Source organism: Sminthopsis crassicaudata, chromosome 2 (assembly GCF_048593235.1).
Source record: "Sminthopsis crassicaudata isolate SCR6 chromosome 2, ASM4859323v1, whole genome shotgun sequence".
NCBI lineage: Eukaryota > Metazoa > Chordata > Mammalia > Dasyuromorphia > Dasyuridae > Sminthopsis > Sminthopsis crassicaudata.
In genome coordinates this window covers 485,627,543-485,654,533 of record NC_133618.1, presented here as the reverse complement: position 1 = coordinate 485,654,533, position 26,991 = coordinate 485,627,543, and the positions used below count along the sequence as shown (strand labels likewise).

The 26,991-nt window shown below is 35.1% G+C and overlaps 1 protein-coding gene across 2 annotated transcripts in view; it reads right to left on the bottom strand.

The window, feature by feature from the left end:
- Positions 1 to 2,223: 2,223 nt before the first annotated feature.
- Positions 2,224 to 26,991, bottom strand: part of NOD2 (nucleotide binding oligomerization domain containing 2) — a 44,624-nt gene continuing 19,856 nt past the window's right edge. The window contains exons 7-12 of one of the 2 annotated variants that reach the window (XM_074293365.1): positions 25,960 to 26,043; positions 23,630 to 23,713; positions 23,404 to 23,487; positions 8,643 to 8,726; positions 5,514 to 5,597; positions 2,224 to 3,743 (exon numbers count right to left, since the gene is read on the bottom strand). In XM_074293365.1, the coding sequence (XP_074149466.1) occupies positions 3,671 to 3,743; positions 5,514 to 5,597; positions 8,643 to 8,726; positions 23,404 to 23,487; positions 23,630 to 23,713; positions 25,960 to 26,043 (493 nt within the window). In that variant the 3' untranslated portion in view covers positions 2,224 to 3,670. The remainder of the gene's footprint in view (positions 3,744 to 5,513; positions 5,598 to 8,642; positions 8,727 to 23,403; positions 23,488 to 23,629; positions 23,714 to 25,959; positions 26,044 to 26,991) is intronic. The other variant, XM_074293366.1, reaches the window with a different exon arrangement.

The window sequence follows — 26,991 nt, the reverse complement described above, 5'->3', positions numbered from 1 at the left end:
ATAACTACATCCAGAGAAGGAACACTGGGAAGGGAATGTAAATTGTTAGCACTACTGTCTATCTACCCAGGTTACTTATACCTTCGGAATCTAATACTTAATGTGCAACAAGAAAATGGCATTTACACACATATATTGTATCTAGGTTATATTGTAACATATGTAAAATGTATGGGATTGCCTGTCATCGGGGGGAGGGAGTGGAGGGAGGGGAGGGATAATTTGGAAAAATGAATACAAGGGATAATATTATTTTAAAAAAAAGAATTACTCATGCATATATACTGTGGGAAAAAAATTCTAAATAAAAAAATATATATATATTTTTTTGAAATGGAAATTTATTGTTATATATTTTGAATCCTCTGCTGGATATATGACAATGTTTTGTTTTGTTTTAATTTTCCTTTCTGTCTCTTATTTGTTTTTTTTCTTATTTTGTATTTAGTTCAATGAATTTTAAAAAGAAACAAAAATGGGTAAATAATTTAAAAATAAAGAGTGACATGGATAAGCAAATTAGTGGATCCTGGGACAAATTACCTCTCAGATCTATGGATAAGGTGATGCTTTTGTCATGTTCATGACCAAACTTGATATAGAAGGAGCAAAATTTTAAAAAAGAATATTTTTTTTAAAAGCGGAAAAATAGATCACTTTTATTATATAAAATTTTTAATGATTTCCCTAAATCAATTCAACTAAAATTAGAAGAAAAGTTGCAACAAGTTTTTCTAATGAAGGCCTCATTTCTAAGATATAGAGGGTCAAATTAAGAAGATGATAGCCATTCCCAAATTTATAAGTGCTCAAAGGATATTAAAAGGTAGTTTTCAGAGGAAGAAATCCATGCTATCAGTAGCCATATGAAAAAAAAATGCTCTAAAAGACTAATAGGAAAATACACATTAAACTTAGAGGTATTTCCTCATACCCATCAGATTGGCTAAGATGACAAAAATAGAAAATGACATGCTTGAGGGGATATAGGAAAAACAGGTACACTCATGCACTATTAGAAGAGCTAGGAACTACTCCAACCATTTTGGGAAAGCAATTTGAAATGGTATCCAAAAAAGCTACTAAACTATGCATGCTCTTTGACCCTGCAATACCACTACTAGGTTTGTGTTACAAAAAAAAATTAAAGAAAAAAGAAAAGGACCTAGAAATACAAAGACATTTATTGCAGCATTTTTTGGTAGTGGCAAACATTTGGAAACTAAGAGGATACCCATCAATTGAGGAATGCCTGAACAAGTTATGAATACAATGAAATACTATTTGTAAAAAATAAATAAATAAATAAAAATTAAATAATAGGAAGACTTCTAGAAACTGGTACAAAGTGAACTAAGCAGAACTAGGAGAAAATTAATATAGCAACAGCAATATTGTAAAGATAATCAACTGTGAATAACATAACTGACTAACACAATGACCCACCACAATTCAAAAAAATTCATAATAAAACATACTACCTATCTTCAGATAGAGTGCTGATGAACTCACTTGTGCAGATTAAAGCAAATTTTCTTCCCTTTTTTCTTTTTTTTTTCCTCTGGACAAAAATGATATGGAAATTTGCTTCATATGATAATATATATTTGTTATGTGTTTTATTTTTCTTGCCTTCTCAGTAGATAGGGATATGAAAGGGAAGGAAAGAATTAAGAACTGAAAACTGAACTTAAAAAAAAAATCACAAAGTATTTCTTTCATCTCTTCCCATCATCCTCCAAAATAATTATCTCTCTCAGAATCCCAGAGAAACCGTTATCTTCAGTCTCTCTAAAAGTTTTCTAATGTTTGTGATACCTTCCTTAAACAAAATAACAAAGCCCCAAGTATTTTATTCCAGTTGGTGACACAGGAGCCTTGGCTCCCTAAATGCTGAAAGTAATTGTTTCTGTGGGGACAGTAGCGAGAAGTTACTTCAATTAATTACCTACAAAAAAGAAATAGACTAAAACTTTCCACATTTTGTTCCTGTCAAAAGTGTCTTCAGCCACTTTTTTTCAACTTAGTGAGATGCAGAGGCTCTAATTTGCCTTCAATTTTACTTTCAGCCTATGTTTAGCAAAATTCTCCTCACATAGCTAGTTGGGAATTTGTGCTGCATTTGATTTTCTTAGCCAAAAGATAAGTGTGTTTTGCTTGTCAGGACTATTTCTAAGCATTCTTTCTTAAATAAAAATTTTAACATGTATTTATAAAGTCTTATTTATGAAAAAGGCAGCTTTATTGACAAAATATTTTAATATATATACTTACAGCTTAATAATTATGTAGAAGTTTACAATCACATTTTCTATAAAAATACAAATTTTGAGAAAATAGGAAGTGCTTTAAAAATATAAACAGCTTATCCTCCCCCGGGATCAGTGCTTTCTCCAGGTTGTAGTTTCAGAAAAATAAAGAGTTATGACAGTAGTTTTTAATAGTCAGGGCCTTATTTTGCACCTGATAGATCACAAGCTCTTTGAGCAGGGCCCATTCATTTTTGTCTTTGCATCCCCAGTACCTCGCAAATTATCTACAACACAGCACACACTAGATAATTTATTTGTGGGTTGACCTGTAAGCTCTCCATACAGTCAGCCTGGCATAGTGAATAGAGTACTGGATTTGAAGTCCTAGATTCAGATCTCACCCTTGACATCTCCTAGCTTATTCAACCAGAACAAGTCATTTTACCTTTGTATCTTAGGCAGTGACTAAGGCATAGACTGTGTTAATGAATAGAGTTCTCACACCAGGAACTCTCCATGCTGAAAGAAATCACAGGAAGTTTTTTATATACAACTTTGCAAACATAAATATTCTACTAGTAAGCCCAGAACAGAGAAACAATCGCCAGAGATCTGCTTCAGAATTCATATCCAAAAAAAAAAAAAAAATCTCAGCAGAGCTCATTTCACATACAAAAATCCAAAGGCATCAAATTAGAAAACCATCTGACACCTCCCAAAATTCAGTCCTTAAGTGACTTTAAAATGCTGCAATTTGATGAGTCTGTTTCCAGATTCCATCTCTTTATGGACATTTTATATGATTTAAAAGAAATTTTGATGTAGTTCAGTTCACATAGTTTTGCCCCTCACATATGAATTGCAGTTTATTCCAGGATGACCCCCAAATTACTAACTTTGTTGCAATTTAGAACTGAATAAGGAAATTAACTCTTCCTTCAGCTTCATCACCATCTCCCAACTCTTGCATTTAATAATAAATAGACAGTATTTTCTTGTGTAGTACAGTATCATGTATAATAGCAAACACTCAATTAAAGCTAACAAAATTTACAACCCCCTGCCTCAGAAAGGTAAAGCATAAGAACATATATTATCCACCTAAGAGATGCCCACCAACCTCCAGAAGGATTCATTGGAATATGTCATTCAAATGTCAGTTTACAATCACTGTGTTCCAGCAATGGAATATGGAAAAGATTTGATGGAAATAAGCTTTGGAGAATGATCTTCAGATGTCAAATACTGCTTCAATCTCAAAGTATCTCAATCTCAAAATATCTAACTCTATATCCAAGAACTAACAGGAACGGGGGAGAACAGAGTTCAATCTGAATGTGATGATTCTGCATCAAACCAAATTTCCTGGTATATAAGATCTAAACTCAAAACTCCCCAAACAAATTAACTCTTGGTGATCAAAACAAAAGTCTGGCATCCATGAGGCTGAGCTGCTCAATTTCTTCTGGAGTGAAAATGTTCCCTCTGAGCCTAAAACCATGAAAGGGTAAAGAAAGCTTCAGTTAAAAAACAAACAAACAAAAAAAATAAACCTACTGCAACATTTTATAATGCACTTTATTACTTTCAGAAAACTGGAGTTCATTTACATCCTCAGATACTTTGTGTGATCTTGGAAAATTGGCTTAACTTCCCTGTCTTAATTTTTTTCTCTGGGAAATGGGGTTAGTAATATTGCCTGTTTTACAGATTTGCTATAAGGATCAAATCTTGCAATCTAATTTTAAAAACCTAAAATGCACTAAATAAATGAGTTATTTATTAGGAAAGGAAATGAGAAATCTTCTAGTAATACAAAATAACTGGAAGGGTCCTTTGAGATCATCTAGTCCAGCTCCTTTAGTTTTTAGAAAAGAACATGAGGTCCATAGAGAGGTGGCTTATCAAGGTCACTCAGATAATAAAGCTAACATGTAACCCAGGGCTTCTGACACCAAATACAGAACTCTTTCCACTAGACTGGCTTCAATTCCCTTATGCCCATTTGACAGCAGAGACAGAATATCTGTACATTTGAGTCTTCCATAGAACTATGGTCATGAAAAGATTCCTATGATCCCTCACTACTCCCAACTCACTAATTCATGTCCATTTCCCGTCTCTATGGTATTTAATCAGACATAGGAGATCTGGGGGGAAAAGTAGCAAGAAATATGAACCAAGGAACTCACAGGAGATAAATCAAGAAGTGAAAACCACCCCATTCTGACTTGGTAACAATCTAGAGATGGAGCTGCTTGATCTTTGTTGACATGTTCTGGGTAATAATTCACCTGATTTTTTTTTTCTTAAGTGAAGGACTGAAACCAACTCTGGTCTTTGTGATTTAAGTGAGGTACAAGGGAGAAAAAAAAGAGAGAAGGTCCAGAGAGAAATAATAAAAATAATTAAAAGCATGGAAAATAGAGCTCAAAAAGATACTGTAACTAAGATCTTACAGTTGGATTGAAGGAAACATTTCACTTGTTAATGTGAATGAGTCACCTACTAGAAGTTAGCTAGGTGGAACAGAGGATAGAACCCTGTGAAGTCAGGAAGACTCATCTTACTGAATTTGAATCTGGCCTCAGACACTTACTAGTTGTGTAAGTGTCATTTAACCTTATTTACCTCAGTTCCTCATCTATAAAATGAGCTAAGGAAAGAAATGGCAGATCACCTCAGTATCTTTGCCAAGAAAATCCCACATGTGGACACAAAAAGTTGAGCATAACTGGAGGAACTCAACAAAAACCTACTGAAAATATTGGTAAGAACACAGTTTTGGCAAATCTACCTCTGCTGTTAAGACTCACTGCTGGTTTTATAATGGTAAAACTATAATATGATTTTTCAAAAACTTGGATACTCCAGAATCATAGAATCATATAGCAGAAGGAACTTCAGAGATTATTTATACAAAATCTGACGTAGTGCACAAATGTGGCACCTCTCTCTGACATCCTAAGAATATCTGGCAACCATATATTCTTAAAATTGTGACAGTTGCATCTGACCAAAAAAAAAGAAACACTTATTAAAAAGTTTTACAAATTCACATATGGTAATATATTTTGGCCATTAAATCTGGATTGAGGGCAGAAGCTGTGATTTCTCCTTTCTTTTACATTTTTAATACACCCCAAGTCCCTAGCACAGGGTTAGGCTAGTAGAAAGTCCTCTCAAATACTGGTTGCTAGGACTGATTGAAAAATTGGGAAATTGGGACTGCTTTAAAAAAAAAAAAAAAAAAAGACTTACCAGACTGATTTGATAGTGGCATTACCTTCCAGAACCTGAAGGAGGACAGAAACACCTTGAAGAGTAATGCTGTTGTTGGAAAGCCTGAGAATAAAGAGGAGAATAATATTGAAAACTTGTGAGACACTGCTATGTATTATTATTATTATTTCCCCATTTTACAAAAAAGAAAATTGATATCCAGAGAGTTTACATGACTTATCCATAGCTATATATCTAGTCAGTTTTAAGGGAAACAAGACAAACTCAGGTTTCCTGACTCCAAGTCCATTGCTCTTGCCACTGAACTGCAAAACTGAAATATTAGAAAACAACCTTCCTTTTAATCATTTCTGTTAGAGAGTGGGTTAGTGATGGGGACCAGCTTTATGTACAGGAAGAATAGTGAGTAATTTTGTATGGAGTATCCAAAAGTCTGCCCACACCAATCATTATCCCCACCTGTCTTTAGTCACTAAGGAGATTAAGCAATGAATTCTAATTGTGGTAACAACTTCCAATTTATATAATACTTTTCTTTCCTTAGAGCAATCCAATGGGATAGATAGCACAAGAATTATTTTCATTTCTTGTAAAAGTCTTGTTGTCTCTGTTATAATCCTTCTCTGGGAGGAGATCCCTTTTCTGTAAAATCTTTTCCTCTGTGAGCAGGTTTCTTGGGAAGCTTCTGGAGCCTCTAGCCAGACTCTCTCCTTCCAGACTGCCGTCCCAACTATGTCCCAGACTAGCCTCTCTTCTTGCCCTACTGCCCTCCTCTTTTATCTTAGCAGAAAATGGGCTAGTGAGAACTCAACGGGGCTTGCAGGAAATACTTTGACCAATGAACTTGCTCCTCTTAATGGTGCAAATTCCTTTAAACATGTAAACTCTCCCCCAGAAGTCCAAAGGTGCAAACTCCTTTCAAAGGCCTGAACTAAAGGTGTGAATTCTGAGCTAGAGAATTGTTTAGACAACCTGAGTTATCACCTTGTAATCTTAACAATTTCTTAGATGAAGAAACTGTAATTGAGAGGTCAAATAACCTGCCACATGATAAATGCTTAATAAATGTTTGTTGTGGACTGATTTGTGGATTAAGTGATTAAGGCTGGATGGTTTTCTGAAATGTCTCAAAGATTTGTTTTCCCAAAATGATCCTACCCTCTTTCTCCTTATCCCACCTACTCTAGCTACAGCAACCACTTTAAGAATCAATCACTCAATCAATAAGTATTTATTATTAAGTCTTATAGGTACTGTCTTCAATACTAGGGATACAAAAACAAGTTAATTGAATGTTGTCTCTACTCTTGATCTTTAGTAGTACATGAAGCCAAAGTGTAATATTGTGGTGATAGCTAGCCCCAGATAAAGAAAATTAACCTTTCAATTAAAAAGATGAATATTTCTAGCATCTTGGGCAAACATTTGTGGGGAAAGAGCTCAACTACAGTGATATACCTTATCCTAATACTGTTGGACTTCTATTACATCTGAGTTTCTGTGAATAATTTGCTATGTTTGGAGGAACAGGGTTTGGAAAAGCTGTGGTATATCTAAATTTGGACAATAATGGGCCACATTATTAACCCTACTTCCTCTCTGCGCAAATTTGTAAATTTGTAAAATCAGCATTGAGTCCTAACTTCACTAACACTTCTGCCAAAGTCTGATTTTTGGAAATGTCTCCCACTGGAGTAACAAGTGGAAAGGCTTCCCTTAAACAATTGGCATCTTCACAGCCCCCCAAAAGCAACACAAACAAGCAGAGCTAAAGTGGATATTTGTCTGTCAGGAAGCAGACGGTTTTTAACAGAGGCAGCTGTCTGCTTGTCACCAGACAAGCATTTTCCTGGAGACATATTTGCCAGGGCAGATGCAACTTTGCTCTAGCATCAGGCAGCATGTAATGCATCTCTTACGCTATTTCAAAATGAGGCCTTTTGGCTCAGGACAAGGTTTGGAACACTGCCTTTCTACTATTGCCAAATGCAAACACAGCTTAGTCCCTTAATTGCCACCTGCTTGATGGTTTATTTTGCATTTGTCCCCATTTGCTCTTCCTGTAGGACTACTGGCAGCTAGATGGTGCAGACGATAGAGACTAGAGAATTAGGCCTGGAGTCAGGAAGACCTGAGTTTAAATCTGGCTTTAGACACTCCCTGTCAACAGTTATCTCAGATGTAAAATGGAAATCATCACAGCACTTACTTCATAAGGTTGTTGTGAGGTGATACTTTAAAGGCCTTGCACATTGCCTGGCACATGACAGACACTTCATAAATGCTTGTTTCGTTTTCCTTCCCTTTCTCCTTCCCCTCTTGATTTGGAGGCAGAAGGATCTGAGTTCAAATTGTATCTCACAATCTTCCCAATTGTATAATACTGGGAAAGTTGTTTAATCTTTCTCATTATCAGTTTCCTCATTTCCAAAAAAAAATGGTAATAATAGCATCTGCTTCACAGTGCTGTTATGAAGATCAAATTCCTATTCTTTGCACACGAGGTTTTACTTTAAAAAAAAAAAAGCACTTTAAAGACTGCCCAACAATTTACAAATATATTATCTCATTTGATCCTCACAACAGCTCCATTAAATAAGTGCGATTACTACATCCTTTTACAGTTGCAGAAATTGAAGCTGAAAAGCCTAAATGATTTGCTTAAGATAAGGCAACTAGTATCTCACTGTCCAAGGGAAGATTCAAACTCAGGTCTTCCTAACTTCTAAATTCAGTATTGACTGTTCCATCTGGACATATGTAAAATAGTAAGAACAACAACATGAAGTCCACAGAACAAAGGTGACTCTGAGTCATAGAACCATAAAATCTTGGCAATCATCTAGTCCATGCCCGCCCCATTTGAGAAAATAGGAATATTATCAGGTTCAGAAAAAAGAAGTTTGCCCAAGGACCCACAACTAGTCAGTGACAGAACCAGATGTACAATCCAATCTTGCATTATTATATTTCATGCTGCTTCCTCTCTGAGACAAAAGGATTTGTACTATATCAGAATCCATTTCTTCTTCTAGATTGGACAGCAATGGAGACCTATATTAGCTTTGTGATGATATAGTACATATGACACATAGTCAGTCAGAGAGCTTGCAAAATTGTTTTCACCAAAGTCACAAGGTTCCTTACTTAAGGACTTTCAAACTTGAATTTTTCTTAAGTCCACGCACCAGGGCACACATATCTTCATCTTGAAGATGGTTCTCTTCAAGGCTAGCAGGAATACAAAAAAAAAATCTGGTTATGACTATGGAAAGGCTCGATTTTAAGAAAAAAAACCTACATCTAACTTTCCAATCTTACAAAATAAATAAATTTCAGAGTGGCTGATATTGGCATGATTTCTTTGTATTTACAAAGAATTGAGCTAGGGGCTCCTTTAAGTACCAAACCCATCGAATACACTTTAAATGGAATTTGATTTGCAAACAATTTTTTTAATAGCTAAGTCTCTTTTGTAGAGTGAGATGCCTCTGTGGTTATACTTTCAAGTAGGAGAATCAAGATAATTTATAACGTACAAAACTTATGCAGAAATAATTTGCTCTGCCAATGAAGTCATGTCAATGCCTCCTTCATGCTTGAAAACTCAAACTTAGAAATTCAACTTTAAATCTGCAACTACATTTTTCTTTAGCCCTATTCTTCAAGGAAAAAAAAAGACATATTTAAATACAAGGGATAATAATAAATAATTCTGAGTAGAATAGTTTTTTAAAAGAAAAAAGGAAAAAGGGCTACAATAAGAAAATATTAATAGCATTTACATAGTACTTTAATATTTGCAAAGTACTTCATAAATATTAGCATCATTTTACAGATGAGGGAACTGAGGCAGAAAGCCAAATGATTTATTTGCTCAAGTCAAGTGACTTGAGCTAGTGAGTGCCTGTGAATCTGACCCCAAGTCCACTCTCCAAGTTTATCCACTGTATTACTTAGCTGTCTGAAGGCAAAAGAAAGAAGAAAAGTGTCAGAAGAGATAACAGACTTATGGCAGAAGGAAGAAGAGAAAGATAAGGGAAAAGGAAAAAAAGGAAAAAAGAAATCCCCTTAAACATTTGGAGCTAAATACTTGAGGTTCTTCTCAAAGAAGAAAGAGCTGGACCCTTCTGAGAATCAAAGGATCAGAGAGGTAAAATTGTAACAGAGCTCAAAGGAAGCAGCTGCTTAAGATCTATACCTATGATCAGGTGAAAAAACATCCAATAAAAGTCAAATAAAAAAGAGAGTAGGGGTGGTGGCTGGTGGCACCCTGTTGAAGGCTGCTATTTTTCAACTTAATAATAACAATAAAGAGGTCTAATGATTTTTCAGGATATGTAACAAGGAAGCTCTGAAGTTTATCATCAGACCCAATAGGCATAAATGATATTAATACATCTGTCTATTCCTAGAGCTTAATACAGTTCTTGGATCATAGCAAGTGCTTAGTTATGCTTGTTAATTGTCTGTTAGAAAGAAACTAGAAAGCATTTTTAAGAATTATGAAGTTTTTGGCAAGAAACTGAAAGTAGATCATTTGAGGGTAGGTCATAGTTTCATCAATTCAATGGCTCAAATGCAAGGGCTTCATTTTTTTTAGTATCATTTTATTTTTCCAATTATATGTAAAGAAAGCTTTCAACATTCATTTTTGTATGATTGTGAGTCCTCCCCTTACCTCTCCTCTTCCCAATACAACAAACAATCTGATATAGGTTATACATGTACAATCATTTTAAACATTTTAAACAAATCATTTAAACATTCCATATTATTCACATTGGGAAAGAAAAATCAGAACAAAAGGGGGAAAAAAAAACACAAAAAAACAGAAAGCAAGCAAACAAAAATGGTGAAAATAGTACACTCTGATCCCCATCCAATTTCTATAGTTCTTCCTCTGGGTGTGGATGGCAAGGTTTTTCTGAAATCAGCCTGCTCATCATTTCTTGTAGGACAATAATATTCTATTACATTCATATACCATAATTTATTCAGCCATTGTCCAATTGATGAGCATCCATTCAATTTCCAATTACTTGAACAAAAAAAGAGCTACTACAAATATTTTTGCATATGCAGGTCCTTTTTTTAATGATCTCTTTTATGATCTCTTTGGGATACAGACCCAGTAGTGCACTCACACAGATCAAAGACTATGAACAATTTTATATTCCAATTATATGTTCCAAATTGTTCCAAATTGCTCTCCAGAATGACTATATCAGTTCACAACTCCACCAATAATGCATTGTCTCATTTTCCCCACATTCCTTTCAACATTTATCACTATCTCTTCCCTGTCATCTTAGCCAATCTGATTGATAGTGCCTCAGGGTTGTTTTAATTTGCATTTCTTTAATCAATAGTGATTTAGAGTACTTTTAAAAATATTACCATAGATGGCTTTAGTTTCTTCATCCAAACATTGTCTGTTCATAAATTCTCTATATATAATTTTAGAAATGAGTTCTTTATCAGAAACACTGGCTGTGAAAATTGTTTCCTCCCAGTTTTCTGCTTCTCTTCTAATCTTGGCTGCATTGGTTTTGTTTGTACAAAAACTTTTAATTTAATGTAATCAAAATTATCCATTTTGCATTTTATAATGTTCTCTCTTTTTTGGTCATAAATTCCTCCCTTCTCCAAAGATTTAATAGGAAAACTATCCCTTGCTCTCTTAATTTGTTTATTGTATCAACCTTTATTTCTAAATTATGAGCCCATTTCAACTTTATCTTGGTATAAGATGTGAGATGTTGGTCCATGTCTAGTTTCTTCCATACTATTTTCCAGTTTTCCAAGTAATTTTTGCCAAATAGTGAGTTTTTACCCCAGAAACTGTTGTCTATGAGTTTATCAAACAATAGATTACTATAGTCACTGACTATGTCTTATGTACCTAACCTATTCCACTGATCTACCATTCTATTTCTTAGCCAGAACCAAATTAATCCCTAAAAGGAAAGGCATCTAGAAGAAAAAGGCTTATTTGAGAAATGCTGGAGGAGATACTATATGAAAATAAGATTTGCATTCTGGACTAGGATTTAAAATATCAGAATTATGGTCTTTGGTGCAGGATGGAGTATACATAATAAGGACTGAAAATAAAGAAGAGAAAAAAAAAGTGTCAGAAAGCTAGATATCATTAAGAGTACCAACAAAGCAGATAAAAGAAAAATAGTAGAAATTCCTCAGAAATTCACAATAGGCAAAATCCAAGGAAGAAGCCAGCAATAAAATTCATGGCTTCAGATATCTATTCATAATACATAACATTTAGTTAAATGTAAAGTGAACAGGAGATATTGATTTTACCCAAAAGTTATCATTAGCTTGGGGTGGGATAAAACACATGACTAAAAAATGATTCTGAAAAACCATTCAAATTTCAAAATTAACACATTCAAATTTCAAAATTAACACAATAACCCCAAAGAAAAAACCCTACATATAGCAAAATATTCTTACCAGAACTTTTTGTACTGTGCAAAACATTAGAAAACACTGCAGACACCCAATTGGCAATGCTTAAACAGATGCAGAGGTAAATATACAGAACCAGAAAAAACAATCACATTTAATAACTATAACAACAGAAAAGTCAAACAAAATACAAACTGAACAATGTGAGATTATAGTAACCAAATTTTATCCTGGGCATGAGAAAATATAGCTCCTTCCCTTCGTGGCTGATGGGAATGGAAAGGAGAAAAATATCGAAAATATTGCTAAATAGGTTGATATGTTGGTAGGTTTTACTGAAATGCTTCTCTGGTTTTCTGATTATGGAAAAAGGAAGGAATATTTGGAAATAAAGGTGATGCAAAGAAAAATCAATAAAAATAAGAAAATATGAACAAGATAAGAAGGAGAAAGACAAGTAGCATTATAGAATGATGAAAATGATGATGATGATGATGATGAAGATGATAATGGTGGTGGTGATAATGATGATAGAGATTAGAATAGCTAATAGCTTTTAAAGTTTGCAAAAATATTTGCTTCCTCTCACTTGAACATAACAACTCTGTAAAGTAGGTATTATGATACCTCCATTTTACAGGGTGGGGAACAGAGAGAAATTAAATAAATAATAAGTAAATAAATAAAATAACAGTAACAATAAATAAATAGTAATTAATCAGAGACAACATGGGTTGTAAATGTCTGACGCAGGGTTCAAAGTCTTGGCTACAAGCCCAAAACTACATTCACTATATAGCAATGCTTTTTTAGACTATGTAGCTCTCATAATTTTTATAATTAAAAAGCCAGCTATACTCTTTACTTTTCCTATGGTGTTGTGAAGAAGCCTCCTAATTTGTCTCCTTACTTCTAGTCTCTCCTTCCTCCAATCAATCCCCTGAGCTGCTAATAAAGTAATACATTCCTAAAGGCTGGATCTAACCACAGCTCTTCCCCCACCCAAGAACTTTAGGGGATCTGGGATAAAACACAAATACATCTGTTTGGTATTTTAAGTCCTTCATAATCTGACCCTTTAAAATGGCCAAGATTTCATTATGCACGCACTAATGTTTAATTATATATACATACATTCATGTATAGTTTTCTAAACATCGCACTTCATCTTCTGTTCTGTGGTTTTGCTCAGACTGTCTCTCACGTCGGAACACTCTCCCTCCTCAGAACTGCCTCTTGCAATCTCAAAGGCAGCTGACTACAAGGGGGCTTTCTCCCTCAGTTTTCAGTGTTTTCCCTAACCCTGGGTACTTTTTTGTCACTTTATATATATTTCATACTTATTTATCTGTATTAAGCCCCATAATAATGGGATCATTATGTTTGTAACCCCCAGTACCTAACAGAGAGTAGGTGTATATTAAATTCTTGTTGAATTTAATTGACTAGAAAGAAATATGCAAAAACCCAGGGTCTAGAGCTTATGAATAAAGGTCAACATGAAGCAGAAACAAAAGCAATATTATAAATAGAACAGCGGAGTATGATCAAACAAATCATAATACAGGAATAGAATGTTACTGTATCATAAGAAATAATGGATATAAAAAAGGGAGAGATTTATGGAAAGACTTACTTTAATTTATGAAAAGTTTAAAAAGTAGGAATATGAAAATAATGAGATAATGTCTTCAATGAAAAGAACAACTATATCAGCATTAAGCAAATTGAACTCGGTATAATTATTAGAATCATGTTTGGCCTCAAAAAGAGAGGAGAAAATGTACCTCCCTTCCATCTTTACAGAGGTAAGAGAGTACAGGTATAGAACATTGCAGACTTGGTTAATGTATTAATTTTACCAAACTTTCTTTCTCTTTTAAAAAATTCTTTATTACATGGCCCATTCATTAGAATAGGGAGACATTTCTTTGTAAATGTTAGTAAAGTAAAAGCAATTTTTAAAAATTGTAAAAAAATTATGCTACTGACCACCTTAAAAGAAATAGGAAATAAATGAGATGTTCAGGAAACAGATCCCAAGTCAGGCATCTTAATAGTGATTGGGAATTTCAAATTATCCAGACATTTATTAGTGTTCTCTCTGCCAGTGTCAAAATTGCTAATAATTTGAAATCTATTATGATAATTTTACCATTCAGTTAAAAAGGAAAAAATTGAAAAGGAGAAACTTGAATTCAAATTCTGGTTCTAATCAATAAACAGGAACTAATTGCAGAGATGAAAATCATAGGAACTTTATGAAGTCACCATTCCATCTTAGCAATTATTATAGAAAAGAATAACAATTATTATAGAGAATTATTAAAGTGGTCATAGTCTGACATATATCCTAGATTTCGAGAAAACATTTCAAAGAGTTCAGAGAAAAGCTAGGCAAAATTCAATTTCCTCTGGATCTTCTTAGGCAAAATGCTCCCCAAATCCTTCCTAGCCATCTCTATTATCTTTAGTTTCTTCCTTTCTTCCTTTCTTCCTTTCTTCCTTTCTTCCTTTCTTCCTTTCTTCCTTCCTTCCTTCCTTCCTTTCTTTCTTTCTTTCTTTCTTTCTTTCTTTCTTTCTTTCTTTCTTTCTTTCTTTCTTTCTTTCTTTCTTTCTTTCTTTCTTTCTTTCTTTCTTTCTTTCTTTCTTTCTTCCTTTCTTCCTTCCTTTCTTCCTTTCTTTCTTCCTTCCTTTCTTTCTTCCTTTCTCTTTCTTTCTTTCTTCTTTCTTTCTTTCTTTCTTTCTTTCTTTCTTTCTTTCTTTCTTTCTTTCTTTCTTTCTTTCTTTCTTTCTTTCTTTCTTTCTTTCTTTCTTTCTTTCTTTCTTTCTTTCTTTCTTTCTTTCTTTCTTTCTTTCTTTCTTTTTCCCTGAGGGCAGTTGGGGTTAAGTGACTTGCCCAGGAAGTGTTAAGTGTCAGGTCCTCCTGACTTCAGGGCTGATACTATCCACTGCGCCACCTAGCTGCCCCTATCTTTAGTTTCTATCTACTGCTTCATTCCTAGTTGCCTAAGAACAACCCAGGATATTTTCCATGCTTTAAAAAAAAACACATTTAATCCTACCATCGCCTCAAGCTATCAAATAATTTCTCTCCACCCTTTTATAGCAGAACTACTAGGCAAAAAGTCTATTTGTGCCTTTATTTCCTGTCATCTCCCTTACTTCTGAACTGCCAGATTTCTGGCTTCTGACTTCATCAATCAACTGAAAATTACTCTTTATAAAATTACTAATGATCTCTTTAAAACTGGAAACTGAATGGATCCCCATCAGTTGGAGAGTGGCTGAATAAGTTATGGTATATGAATGTTATGGAATATTATTGTTCAGAAAGAAACAATCAGCAGCATGATTTCAGAGAAGGTAGGAGGGCCTTCAGTTCAGGCAATGTTATGGAGATAAAATACTATGCAGAAGGTCAGTCTGGGGTAGGGGGGGTAAGGGAGGTGGAGAGAAAGAGAGAGAGAAAGAGACAGACAGACAGAGACAGACAGACACACACACACACACACACACACACACACAGAGGGAGGGAGGGAAGGAAGGAAAGAGGGAGAAAGACAGAGAGACAGAGACAGAAAAGAGGTATAATGTTGAATTAAGCTGAAAAAGTAGTCGGAGATAGATTATGAAGGACTTTAAGTATCCAACAAAGGAGTCTATATTTTATCTCAAAGGTAACAGAAAACTACTCTAGTTTATTGAATAGGGGAACACCATACCCATGCCGTGCTTTTGGAAGGTCAGTGGCAGCTGTGTGAAGGATAGATTGGAGAAAGGAAAGAATTGTGGAAAGGAAACCAATTTTATCTCCATAACATTCCCTGAACTGTAGGCCCTCCTGCCTTCTGACTCAGGTCAACAGATACATCTCATATTACATTTTTTCTCCTGATTTGTTAAAAATGCCCCATCTCAAAAAAAAAAAAAAAAAAAAAAAAAAAAAAAGGATTTAATTTTCAGATACTTTTATACATATCATCTCCTCTAATCAAATGCCTTGGAAGGTAGTGAATTCCTCTACCTAGAAGCCTTTAAAAACAATTTGAGGACCTTTAAATAACAATTTGAGGGTACACTGCTGCAGGAATTCTGGTTTAAGTCTAGGTTGGGCTAGAAAAGGTTCCTTACAACTCTGAGATTCTGGGACCTTATGATCAGGGATTACATATATGAAAATTATTTATGGCTCAATTTTCACTCTGGATCAACTTCCCTCTCACAACATGGTGCTATAAGGTCTTCAAAAGCCCAGTTTCCCATCAATCAATTCCAATCACTGTGGTAGATACTAGGGACATAAAGTCAAAAATGAAACTTCTCTAATTCTCAGGGAGCTCATATTTTTTCGGGAACAATATTTGAAGATATAACTATATACAAAATAAGGATGAAGTTTTTTGGGAGATATAACAGCTATGGCATAGGGAGAAAAAAATGCAAAATTTTTAAGGTAGCCCAGATCAAAGTAAGAGACTTTTCTACAATGTATTCTACAATGTACTCAAAATACTCAGGACCATAAAGTCACTGTAACATTCATTCCCAATACAACAACATAACAAGAAAGAAAAATGCTGCCTAAGCATCAGTGATCTAAAGGAATTATAGATGCTGGCTTAGATTCCTGTAATTTTTAACCTATTCCCCCAACCTTGCCTGACTGCTGCCTGACATTTAGAAAAATGGATGAAATCATGGATGGACATGCATGTTTTCTAAAGTGTCTGGGACCTACTCCTAAAATGCTAAGAAAAATCACTTCTATTTATATAGCATGTTACAGCTCAAAAACCACTTACCAAAGAAGCTCCCAGAAACAGAGGGTAAGTGCCTAGCTCATGTTCAAGTTCATATGATTCATCAATCATAGACTTTGAGCATGAGCTCAGTTCTCCTGACTCAAAGTCAAGTGTGCTTTACAATATATATCACAGTATCCCTCCTGTGCTAAAAGTAAAACCTATACACGAGACAGACCTGCTATCAAACCTTTGGAGAGCCATGAAAGACAGCAGAGAGAAAACTACGTCCAGCTTCCCAATCCTACTCCCACCCCCCAAAACCAGCAAAGAATAGAAGAGAAAAACAAGAAGAAAGGATTGATGAAGACATCAGTTAGACTCCTCCCATTGGACTATAACTCTGGAGTTTACATGATCAATAATGTAAGTCATTCAGTGTTGTCTTACCTTCCACTGCCTTTAAGTAAAACTTCCTTCTCTAAAAACTAGTGATACTCTAACCTTCTCATGCTGTTTTTTTGTGTAGCATACATAGGAAGCACTCTAAGACCTACTTCTTAATGAAGAAGGCACTGAGGGAATGAGGATGGGGATAGTAGAATTGGAAGAAGAAGTTCAGCAAGCTCCCTTACTTTTCCCCCAAAACTCCTCTAAACAAATCTAAAAAATGTAGGTAACCAAATTTTGATGGGAAAATCCAAGAAAAGGTCCCCACAACTTGTCAAGCCTGGTTCAACAAAGGGAGACAGAGTTCTATGAACTTAGGGATGAGGTCTGGCCAGATGTTCCCCCTCAGAGCATTCCAGCTGCCAGTTTGTCACTCACTATCCAGTTACAGAACCAGAGTGGACGGCAGTGGGGATCAATGGTATATCATGGGAGATCATGTCCACAGGCTTTGGACAGTGTACTGAACAAGAAGCAAACTGAGAAACAAGCAGGAGCTGGGTGGCTTGAAGCCCCAAGAACATAGCAGATCTTAGTTCTGGTCCTTCCAGAGAAGGAATCCAAACCAAAAGTCTATAGTTCTATTACTCTGAACTAACAGCTTTCCAACTAGCTGGCAGTTGCAGAGTCTAGCAGCAATTTATTATTGCTAAAATGCAAACGCAAATCAGGAACTTAAAGGACTCAGAAACTCAGATCAGAAGAGCAGTGATCAGACAACCCTGGGCCACTCCACTTTGAAAGCTTTTGGGGATCTCCACCTAAATGAGATCTGAAAATAACAAAACCCTCAATACTCCAAGAAAGCAGCAATAGGATTAGCTCAGACCTTCCCTCCATTAATGCTTAGAATCTAGTCCTAATATAGAAATCTAAAGTCAGAAAGTAAGCTAGTGAGATAAGCTAACAAAAAGGATGGGGGGGGAGAGAGAGGGGGGGTCTGGGGCCTCATAAAAAACTATTATGTAGTTTGGACCAAATGCAAATAGAATTTCTAGAATAATTTTTTTTTTAATTAGAGGTTTTCTTTTTATCTTTTCTTTTTTTTTTTAAATAAATAGACTATACACTTGGTACAAAATTTTGCTCAAACAATAAGTTCCTGAAATAATAGAATAGAATTTTCAGGATTTTGCCTCAATCAAACCTGAATTCAATAGAAAATTTAACATGTAAAAGCCAATATCAAAGACTAATTTTAAGGGGCCAAACAAGGATTAACTAGTTTTTTGTTTTGTTTTATTTTTATGTGGAAATATAAACCATGTAACCATGAGTAATTGGGTAGTCCAAAAGAAAGCTGAGTATGACTAATTAGAGAAATGCAAATTAAGACAACTCTGAGATATCATTACACACCTGTCAGATTGACTAAGATGACAGGAAAAGATAATGATGAATGTTGGAGAGGATGTGGGAAAACCGGGACACTGATGCATTGTTGGTGGAGTTGTGAAAGAATCCAGCCATTCTGGAGAGCAATTTGGAACTATGCCCAAAAAGTTATCAAACTGTGCATACCCTTTGATTCAGCAGTGTTACTACTGGGCTTATACCCCAAGGAAATACTAAAGAGGGGAAAGGGACCTGTGTGTGCCAAAATGTTTATGGCAACCCTTTTTGTAGTGGCTAGAAACTGGAAAATGAATGGATGTCCATCAATTGGAGAATGGTTGGGTAAATTGTGGCATATGAAGGTTATGGAATATTATTGTTCTGTAAGAAATGACCAGCAGGATGAATACAGAGAGGCTTGGAGAGACTTACATCAACTGATGCTGAGTGAAATGAGCAGAACTAGGAGATCATTATATATCTTCAACATAAAGAAGATCCTGAATTCAGTTCCAGTTGATCAATGATGGACAGAAACAGCTACACCCAGAGAAGGAACACTGGGAAATGAGTGTAAAATGTTTGCACTATTGTATTTCTACCTAGGTTACTTATAACTTCGGAATCCAATTCTTACCATGCAACAAGAAAATGGTATTTATACACATATATTGTATCTAGGTTATACTGTAACACATGTAAAATGTATGGGATTGCCTGTCATCTAGGGGAGGGAGTAGAGGGAGGGAGGGGAAAATTTGGAAAAATGAATACAAGGGATAATGTTGGAAAAAGAAAAAAAAATTACTCATGCATATGTACTGTCAAAAAATTATAATTATAAAATTAATTTTAAAAAAAGAAAGAAAGAAAGCTGAGTATGATCTGACTCTAAAAAAGCAAAAGTATCTAGGAAAAGGTAAAAATAGTAATTATGTTATACAAATGAGGTGCAGAGGAAGAACCAACACCAAGTACTAGATAGGGGAGGAGGCTGATAGTTCTGAAAATCTACTTTCATTGGGAATGAATTAAATAGGGAACAATACTTATATATATATATACCATAAAGAGTATAACACCTTCCAAAATCTAGAATGAAATAAGGGGAAGAGGGAATAGGATAAGATGGTATAGGATAGTGTGTAGATTAGGGGGAATGGGATAAGGTTTGTAGATTAATTGGAATGGGATAAAGAGGGAGGGAAAAGTTGAGGGGAGAAAATTTGGGAGGGATCCATGGATAGTGGGAGATTAATAAGGCAATTTGAGGACTAGAACTAAAGTTAGCAAGGTTAGGAAATTAGAGCTGTACAAACACAATAACAAGGATCAGGAGTAGAATGTATTAGTGGTTAGTAATCACTGATCTCAGACAAAGTCAAACTTAAAGATTCAATCAAGAAAGAAATCTATATTACATGTCAGAAATATTATATTGTTTTAGATGCATATATCTATGTATGTATAAATGTATATGTATATATGGGTGTGTGCATGTAGGTATATGTATATATTATGTATATATAAATATATGTGTGCCTGTGAGTGTGTGGGTGTGAATGTATTATGTATGTATGTACATATGTATAAATATATCCACACTTGCTTAGGAGAGATGGGGAGATGAAAAAGGAAAAAAAGAATAAAGAAAAAGTGTACAGCAGAGAACAAAAGAATTACTTACAAGGAAGCGAAGAAAAAATGAATAGCCATTGAATATAATGTCTCCACTTGTTATATATGCTTTCTTGAAATGGAAATTTATTGGTACATATTTCAAATCCTCACTGATGTTCTGCTGGGCACATGACAATTTTTTTTCTTTTTTTCTATTTTGCTTTTTCTTATTTTTTTATTTAGTTTTAAATAAAAAAAATTATTTTAAAGAAAATTAGAATAGAACAAAGAGAAACCAAGAATTCCATGAAACAACAATAAACATCAAAACAAAGTCCAAAGGCTGAAAAAAAAAAAAAAGTATGTAAGGCATCTTATAGCAAAAACAAAAGACATGGAAAGAAGATGGAGAAAAAATTAAAAATCTTGGAATTATCTGAAAGCTATGACAAAAATAAAAATTTAAAACTTAGACATTTTATTTCAAGAAATCTTAAAACTAACCAGATTTCTTAGGAAAAAAAAAAAAGGAATAAAGTATAAATACAAAGAATCCATCAATTATCTACTAAAAAAAGAAACTGAAAAATGAAAGCTCCTAGGAACATAACATTATAGTCCAAATTCAGATATTCCAATTTAAAAAAAAAAAAAATTCAAGCATTGAGAAGTCATAGTCAAAATCACACAATTTAGCAGCCACCACTAGAAAGAAGTAGAGAGCTCAGAATTGACAGTATTTCAGAATGCAAAGGATATTTACATGCTTTCAGCTGAGAATAACTTACCCAGAAAAATTAAGTATAATCCTACAGAGGAAAAATGAGCCTTTAATGATTTTTCCAAGCATTCTTGACCAAAAAAAACCCCCAGAGTAAATAGAAACTTTGAAGTTCTAATATAGGAGTTAAGAGGAAAAAAGAAAAAGGTTAAGCATGAATGAAAAATAAGGGACTAAACAAGGATAAACAACTTACACTCTGATGGGAGGAAATAATACATGTCCTTTCTGAACTTTATCAACATCAAGGGTTTTGGAGGAAGTCTAATTAGATAGAAGGCCCAGCAGTGGTTCTGTTATGTTTTGATGATCTTAAAAGAAGAATGGAAATAGAGGGGGAAAAGTAAAACACTGAAGGTGTTGGGGGGAAGGAAGAGAATGGAAAGAGAAAGGGAAAGAAAAGTTGGGGGGAATTATATTAGGTATTGCAAGTTGAAATTATTATGTAAACAAAGGGGAAAGGATGGGGAAAGATCACACTTGAAACTTCATTGCCATCTGAATCAAGCAAAGGAATAACAAATACCCACATATTTAGGTATGTAAATACATTTCACTCAGAGAGAAGTAGGGGAAGTAGGCGAAGGTGGAACTACAGGGAGGGAAAATTAAAGAAAGAATTTGTCCTAAGCAAAACAAATACTAAGTAAGGATGTAGAAAAATATTTATAATTCCTTTTGAGATAGCAAAGAATTGGAATCTGAGGGAATCTTTGGGAAAAAGCAAGATGAGTTATAATTTATAAATGTAATGAAATACCATTGTGCTATAAGAAATAATGAATGAAATGATTACAGAGAAATCTGGGAAGACATATAAATTGATACAGAGTGAAATGAAAAGAACCAGAGCAATTTATTCAATGACAAAAAATATCATCAACTCTTTGAAGCTCTGATTAGCATAATGATCAATCGCAATTTCAAAGGGTAATGATGAAATGTATTGCTTACCTCCTGAGGAAAGGAGTAAAACCCAGAGTACAGAATGATGTGTATACACATTCTCTCTCTCTCTCTCTCTCTCTCTCTCTCTCTCTCTCTCTCTCTCTCTCTCTCTCTCTCTCTGTGTGTGTGTGTGTGTGTGTGTGTGGCATATGTGTGTGCACACACATAGAAATATATGTATAATGTACATATAACTATACAATATGTGTGTATATATTTATATTTTTTCTGTAAATGGTCAATGTGGATATTTGTTTGATTATACATGTTTATAATAGGGATTTAGTTTTTCTTTTATTCTTAAGGGGAGAGAAGAAGGAAATGGAAGAGTTTTGTTAATTAAAAAAATAAAATTTAACAATAATAAATTCTTATTGATTAAAAAAAAAAATGAGAAATTGAGAAAAGGGAAATTTGTTGCTAATTGATGTGATGTAGAAAAGAAATTTCTTTCCATTTTTTGTGAAGGGATCACAGTATAAAAAACAAGTTTATATATTGTTGATGAAGAAACCCCAAAACTCTTAAAATCTCCTTGGACTCTGCCTCAGGGACTCTGCCCCACCCCAAGCCCAAACAGTTTCCTCCTTATCTAAAAACCCATGGAATTTTATTCAAATTCTAACTCAAGCCAGAAGCCAACCTGAGACTCTACCCACAAACCCCTTCAGATTATCCAAAGCCCCCTATTATAAAAAGGGCCAAACTAGAGTCCACTCTTTGCAGAGATCCCAAACATGGCATCCTTATGCTGGTCATGTCAAGGATTTCTGCCCACCAGAACCAACCCTAGCTCTGCTGTTTTCCTACCTTTTAACCTTACTTCCAAACCTCATAATAAACCTCTTTTATCAATCTAGGTTTTCAGGTCTGTAAATTCCTTTACAGAGGACTCTTGTGCTGCCACTAGGCCTCATTTAACTCTGTATCTTTGTGCCAAATTCAAAGGGGTTACGGGGAGCTCTATTTGATTCCCTGTACCCCGAACCTGACACTAGACCACAATTAATCCTAATTTCATTTAGGTACCCCTTATCTAGTTCTCATCATTGCTGCTTGTAAATAGAATTGTACCTATATTTTTTAAGCAAAGACTCCACCTGCAACAAATTCCGTAAGGTTACCAAGAAAAATTAGAAGTATGTAAAAAAAAAATTAAGAAGGAATTATATTTGCAATGATATCAAGTAAATTTCTGCTCACTTCTTTGCTTCTCTGTTTTTGATATACAGAGAAGTCTACAGATGGGGCAATTCCCCTTTTAACCAGCAAGCTCACTAAAAGTGGCCATCCTGGACTTGAAGCAGGCTTTTTCTGGCAAATTGTTTTGTCTAATATTTGTATCATTTCGTGCTTGTTTTAAATATTTCCTTCTGGAACCCCAGGATCAAATGGCTTCCTGGCAAGACTTTAACATTCTAAAATTACCATAAATTAGGGATAGATTATCTACTCTTTACACAAAGAACTGCTCCCTTCCATAAGTGTAGCCTATAAAAAGTTGAGTATTACATAAAATAACCTGACCCTGAGCACTTTTGTCCCCACCAGGGAGTCCCTTCCTGGAATAAGGATACAGTAAATACTTTGTACCTACCAGAGTTCCTCCAGTGACACATTCTTCTCTAGCATTAGAGCTAGGGCCTGGGCACCCAGACTGCCAATGTTGTTCCCCACCAGGCTGTATGGAACACAGGAACAAAAGGGCAACAGTCACTGGATAGCCAATCTGACACAATTTTAGGTTGTCCCCCTTTCCTCAGTCCTACTTAAATTCTCCCACCCCAAATTCTTCTCCAACAAGACTAAGATCCCAGTGTCACCTGAGCCACTTCAAGCTGCGGTGATCCTGCAGGGCAGATGCGAGTGCCCTGGCTCCTTCGTCTCCCACTTTATTGCCCCAGAGCCTGAAATGAAAAACACCCAGGTAAGTTAGCATAATAATTTTACCTTATGATCCTGGATAAAGAAAAAAGTACTATCTCAAATATTCACAAGGCTTCATTTGGCTTTTATCCCCTCCAAAGGCACTATACAATATAATAATGTTAGATTTAAATTTTTTAAAAAATCAAGAAGGAATTTTCTTTCCAACCCAACATAGGTTGAGGATTCATAAAGAGGTAAAGTAGCTAGATCTGAGAAGATCTTGGTACATTTAGCATTAAGTGAATGACATGAAAATTTCATCCAGAATGTGAATTTTTGTGACATTACTTTCTTCTAGTTTTCCTCCTACCTCTCTGAACACTTTTTCTTGGTCTTTCACTGATTCTTCTCCTTTCATTCACTTCCTAAGTATCACAAAAAGCTCCCACTTTAGCCTTTCTGTTCTTTTTGTCCTTTATTGATTTTATCTCTCAGAGTTTCAACCATCACCTCCATGTAAAGCTATGATTCCAGTCCCAAATTCTACCCCAAGCTACTCCACACTTCCATCTGCTAAGTGGGCAACTCCATCTAGATGTTTTCTGTCAATTTTCTCAAATTCAGTATGTTTAAAATAGAACTCCTTTCCCCAGAATCTACTCTTCATCTTAATTTCTCAATTTCTATTTTTGTATTAGTATCTTCCCAACTATCCTGTCTCAAAATCTTGATATCTTTAAATCTTTAATCTTTAATTCATCTCTTCCCTTCACATCACATATCCAATCAGTTGCCAAGTCCTATTGATTCTATTTCCATAATACCTCTTCCTTTATTCCTTCGATCTCATTTCTCTTATTTATTACTTGAATGACTTGAATAAGTTACCTAAACTCCCTGAGCTTCCGTCTATTCTTTGCCTATAAAATAAAGACATTAGACTAAGTAGCCTCTGAGGTCTTAATCTAAGATCCTATGACATTTAAATATCTTAGCCATCCAAAATTTTGTTATATACCAATTTATGGAAGTCCTTTTTAAAGCATGGTAGCCAAAACTGGACACAACACTATAGATGGGATCTGATCAACACATAATGGAACTACCACCTCTTTTGTTAAATATTAATATTAATCTACTCTTAAAGTTCCTAAAGTTAGCATTAGTTTGCAGGTTTATTGGAGTTTTTTGGGGAAGGGGACTTTTACACAGCTAGTAGTCAGCTGAGCCAAGGACTCTTCCCCACTCCCAGTCTCCCATTCTCTTTCTTTAATTCTTATCTCCTTTGGGTTTGCCATGCATGAGAGGAAATCCTTTCAATCTCACAAATAAAATACTGACTGAAAATTCCTGGTATCCTTAGATCCTAACTCTTGCCTAGAAGTCAACATCTATAATCAACCTTTCCTTTTTTTCATTTCTGCTTCCTTTTCTATCTGTTGAAACCTAATAAAATGAAGGACTGAGGTTTCAACTTTCTCACTTGCAAAAATGAGGCTAATAATAATTTCATTCTCTATCTCAAGATAAGGAAAAGCATTACATAAGGAAAGCATGACATAATTATGAGTTATACCAACAATTATACTACTCAAAAGGATTATAGAGAGGTAGCAGGGCACAGAGAAGAGCTGGCTTTGGAGTTAGAAAGACCAGCATTCAAATGCTACATTTAATAAATCCAGTCCTCAATACTTGACCTCTAAGCCCTCCAGGTGACTTTTAATTTACAATTATAAAATGTACTCCCCTCCCCCAGTGGAAGAAGGAATTTCCTACAGTGAATTCTCCATGTGAATGAAATCATCCCAATAAAAGGATCAGATAGATGAGAAGATTTTCAAGGACCCTCCCAGTTTTCAATAGATGCTTCCATGACAGCCAACTTCAGCATTTGAATGCTCCTAACATGAAGGAAGGAGATTTGTTGTGTTTAGCCCAGAGGGCAAAACCTATAAGTTGCAAAGAGACAAATTGAAATTTTTAATATTAGGAGAAAAAAAAGTTTGCTAACAATTCAAGATGTCCACAATGAGCTGCCTGTGAAGAGGCAGGGAATTATAGCCACAAGGTCAGTCAGTCCTCTCTCTTATCCTCTGAGGAACATTTGGCTATTATTTCTTTGGGTCTGAAATGGACTTCTAATAGGTATATACATACATACATGCATTCATACATTCACATATACGTGCATATCAGTGTGCATGAAACTTAAAACAACTGAAAATTGGCCAGTGGAAGCTCTGGATGGCCTCCTCTTCCCTTTCCTAGTAGAATAACCTACCCCAAAAACTGAAGAGAGTCATTGCCTTTGAGGCCTTCGGCCAACACCTTGGCTCCTACTGCAGTAATGTGGTTGTTCCCCAACCTGGAATTTAAAAGGAATCTTAATTCACACATTGTAAATTGAAAGCAGACAGAATTACTTATAATCATCTTAACTTTGAACATTTCTACATTGCTTTAACATTTACAAAGCACAGAAAATCTGAATATTGCTCCTGGTTTTTCCTTCAAGCCAAGGGTATCAGCAGGCTCATTTTATGGAGACCAGATTAGATAGGAGAGGACAGGGATAAATTTCTGGATTAACTATGGATTCAGTCACTGTTCTTTTGCAAGAAAAAAAATGGTCATTTCTTAACTTGACCATTCTGTCCTCTTTGAAAGTCTGACATAATTTAATTTTCTACCAGCAAGAGGAAAAAAAAAAAAAAAACCAAAAAACATCAAGCAAAGAATGCTGGGTATAATAAGGGTGCAGGAAGGGTGGGAAGGTCAAAATAGGTGGTGGTTTCTTCCTATCCGTAAGGGAGTGGCCAGACTAGAAGAGATGAGTCATGTTCCTCTTTGCTTCAGTCACTGACTCAGTGCCTGTACAAAGACATGCTTCAATCAGTTAGGATTCATTTTCCTCTTCTGGAAACTGACTTCAGGTAGCACTTACCTGTTACAAAATGTTCTGGAGAGGGATGGGAGACAGGGAAGGGAAGGAAAATGTGAATATCCACATAAAGAGCTGGTAGAATGAAGGCATGTTTATTATAAACTTCCTGAGCCTGCTACCCTTATTCCCCAGAGATTGATGCTATGAATTTGGCAGACACCCAGCCAAAGTAGAGGGGAAAGACTCAACCAGGAAAGCACCAAACAGTCAGAAATCAAAAGTCACATCCAGAACCCCAAGAGGCCCCTTCAGGCAGGATTTGAGCCATCTAACAACCACAGAACATATGCTTTTGAGTTGCAGTTCACATAACAGAGATTGGCTTGGGACCATTAGTATAGGATGGTATACCTAGAATGAAACTCACAG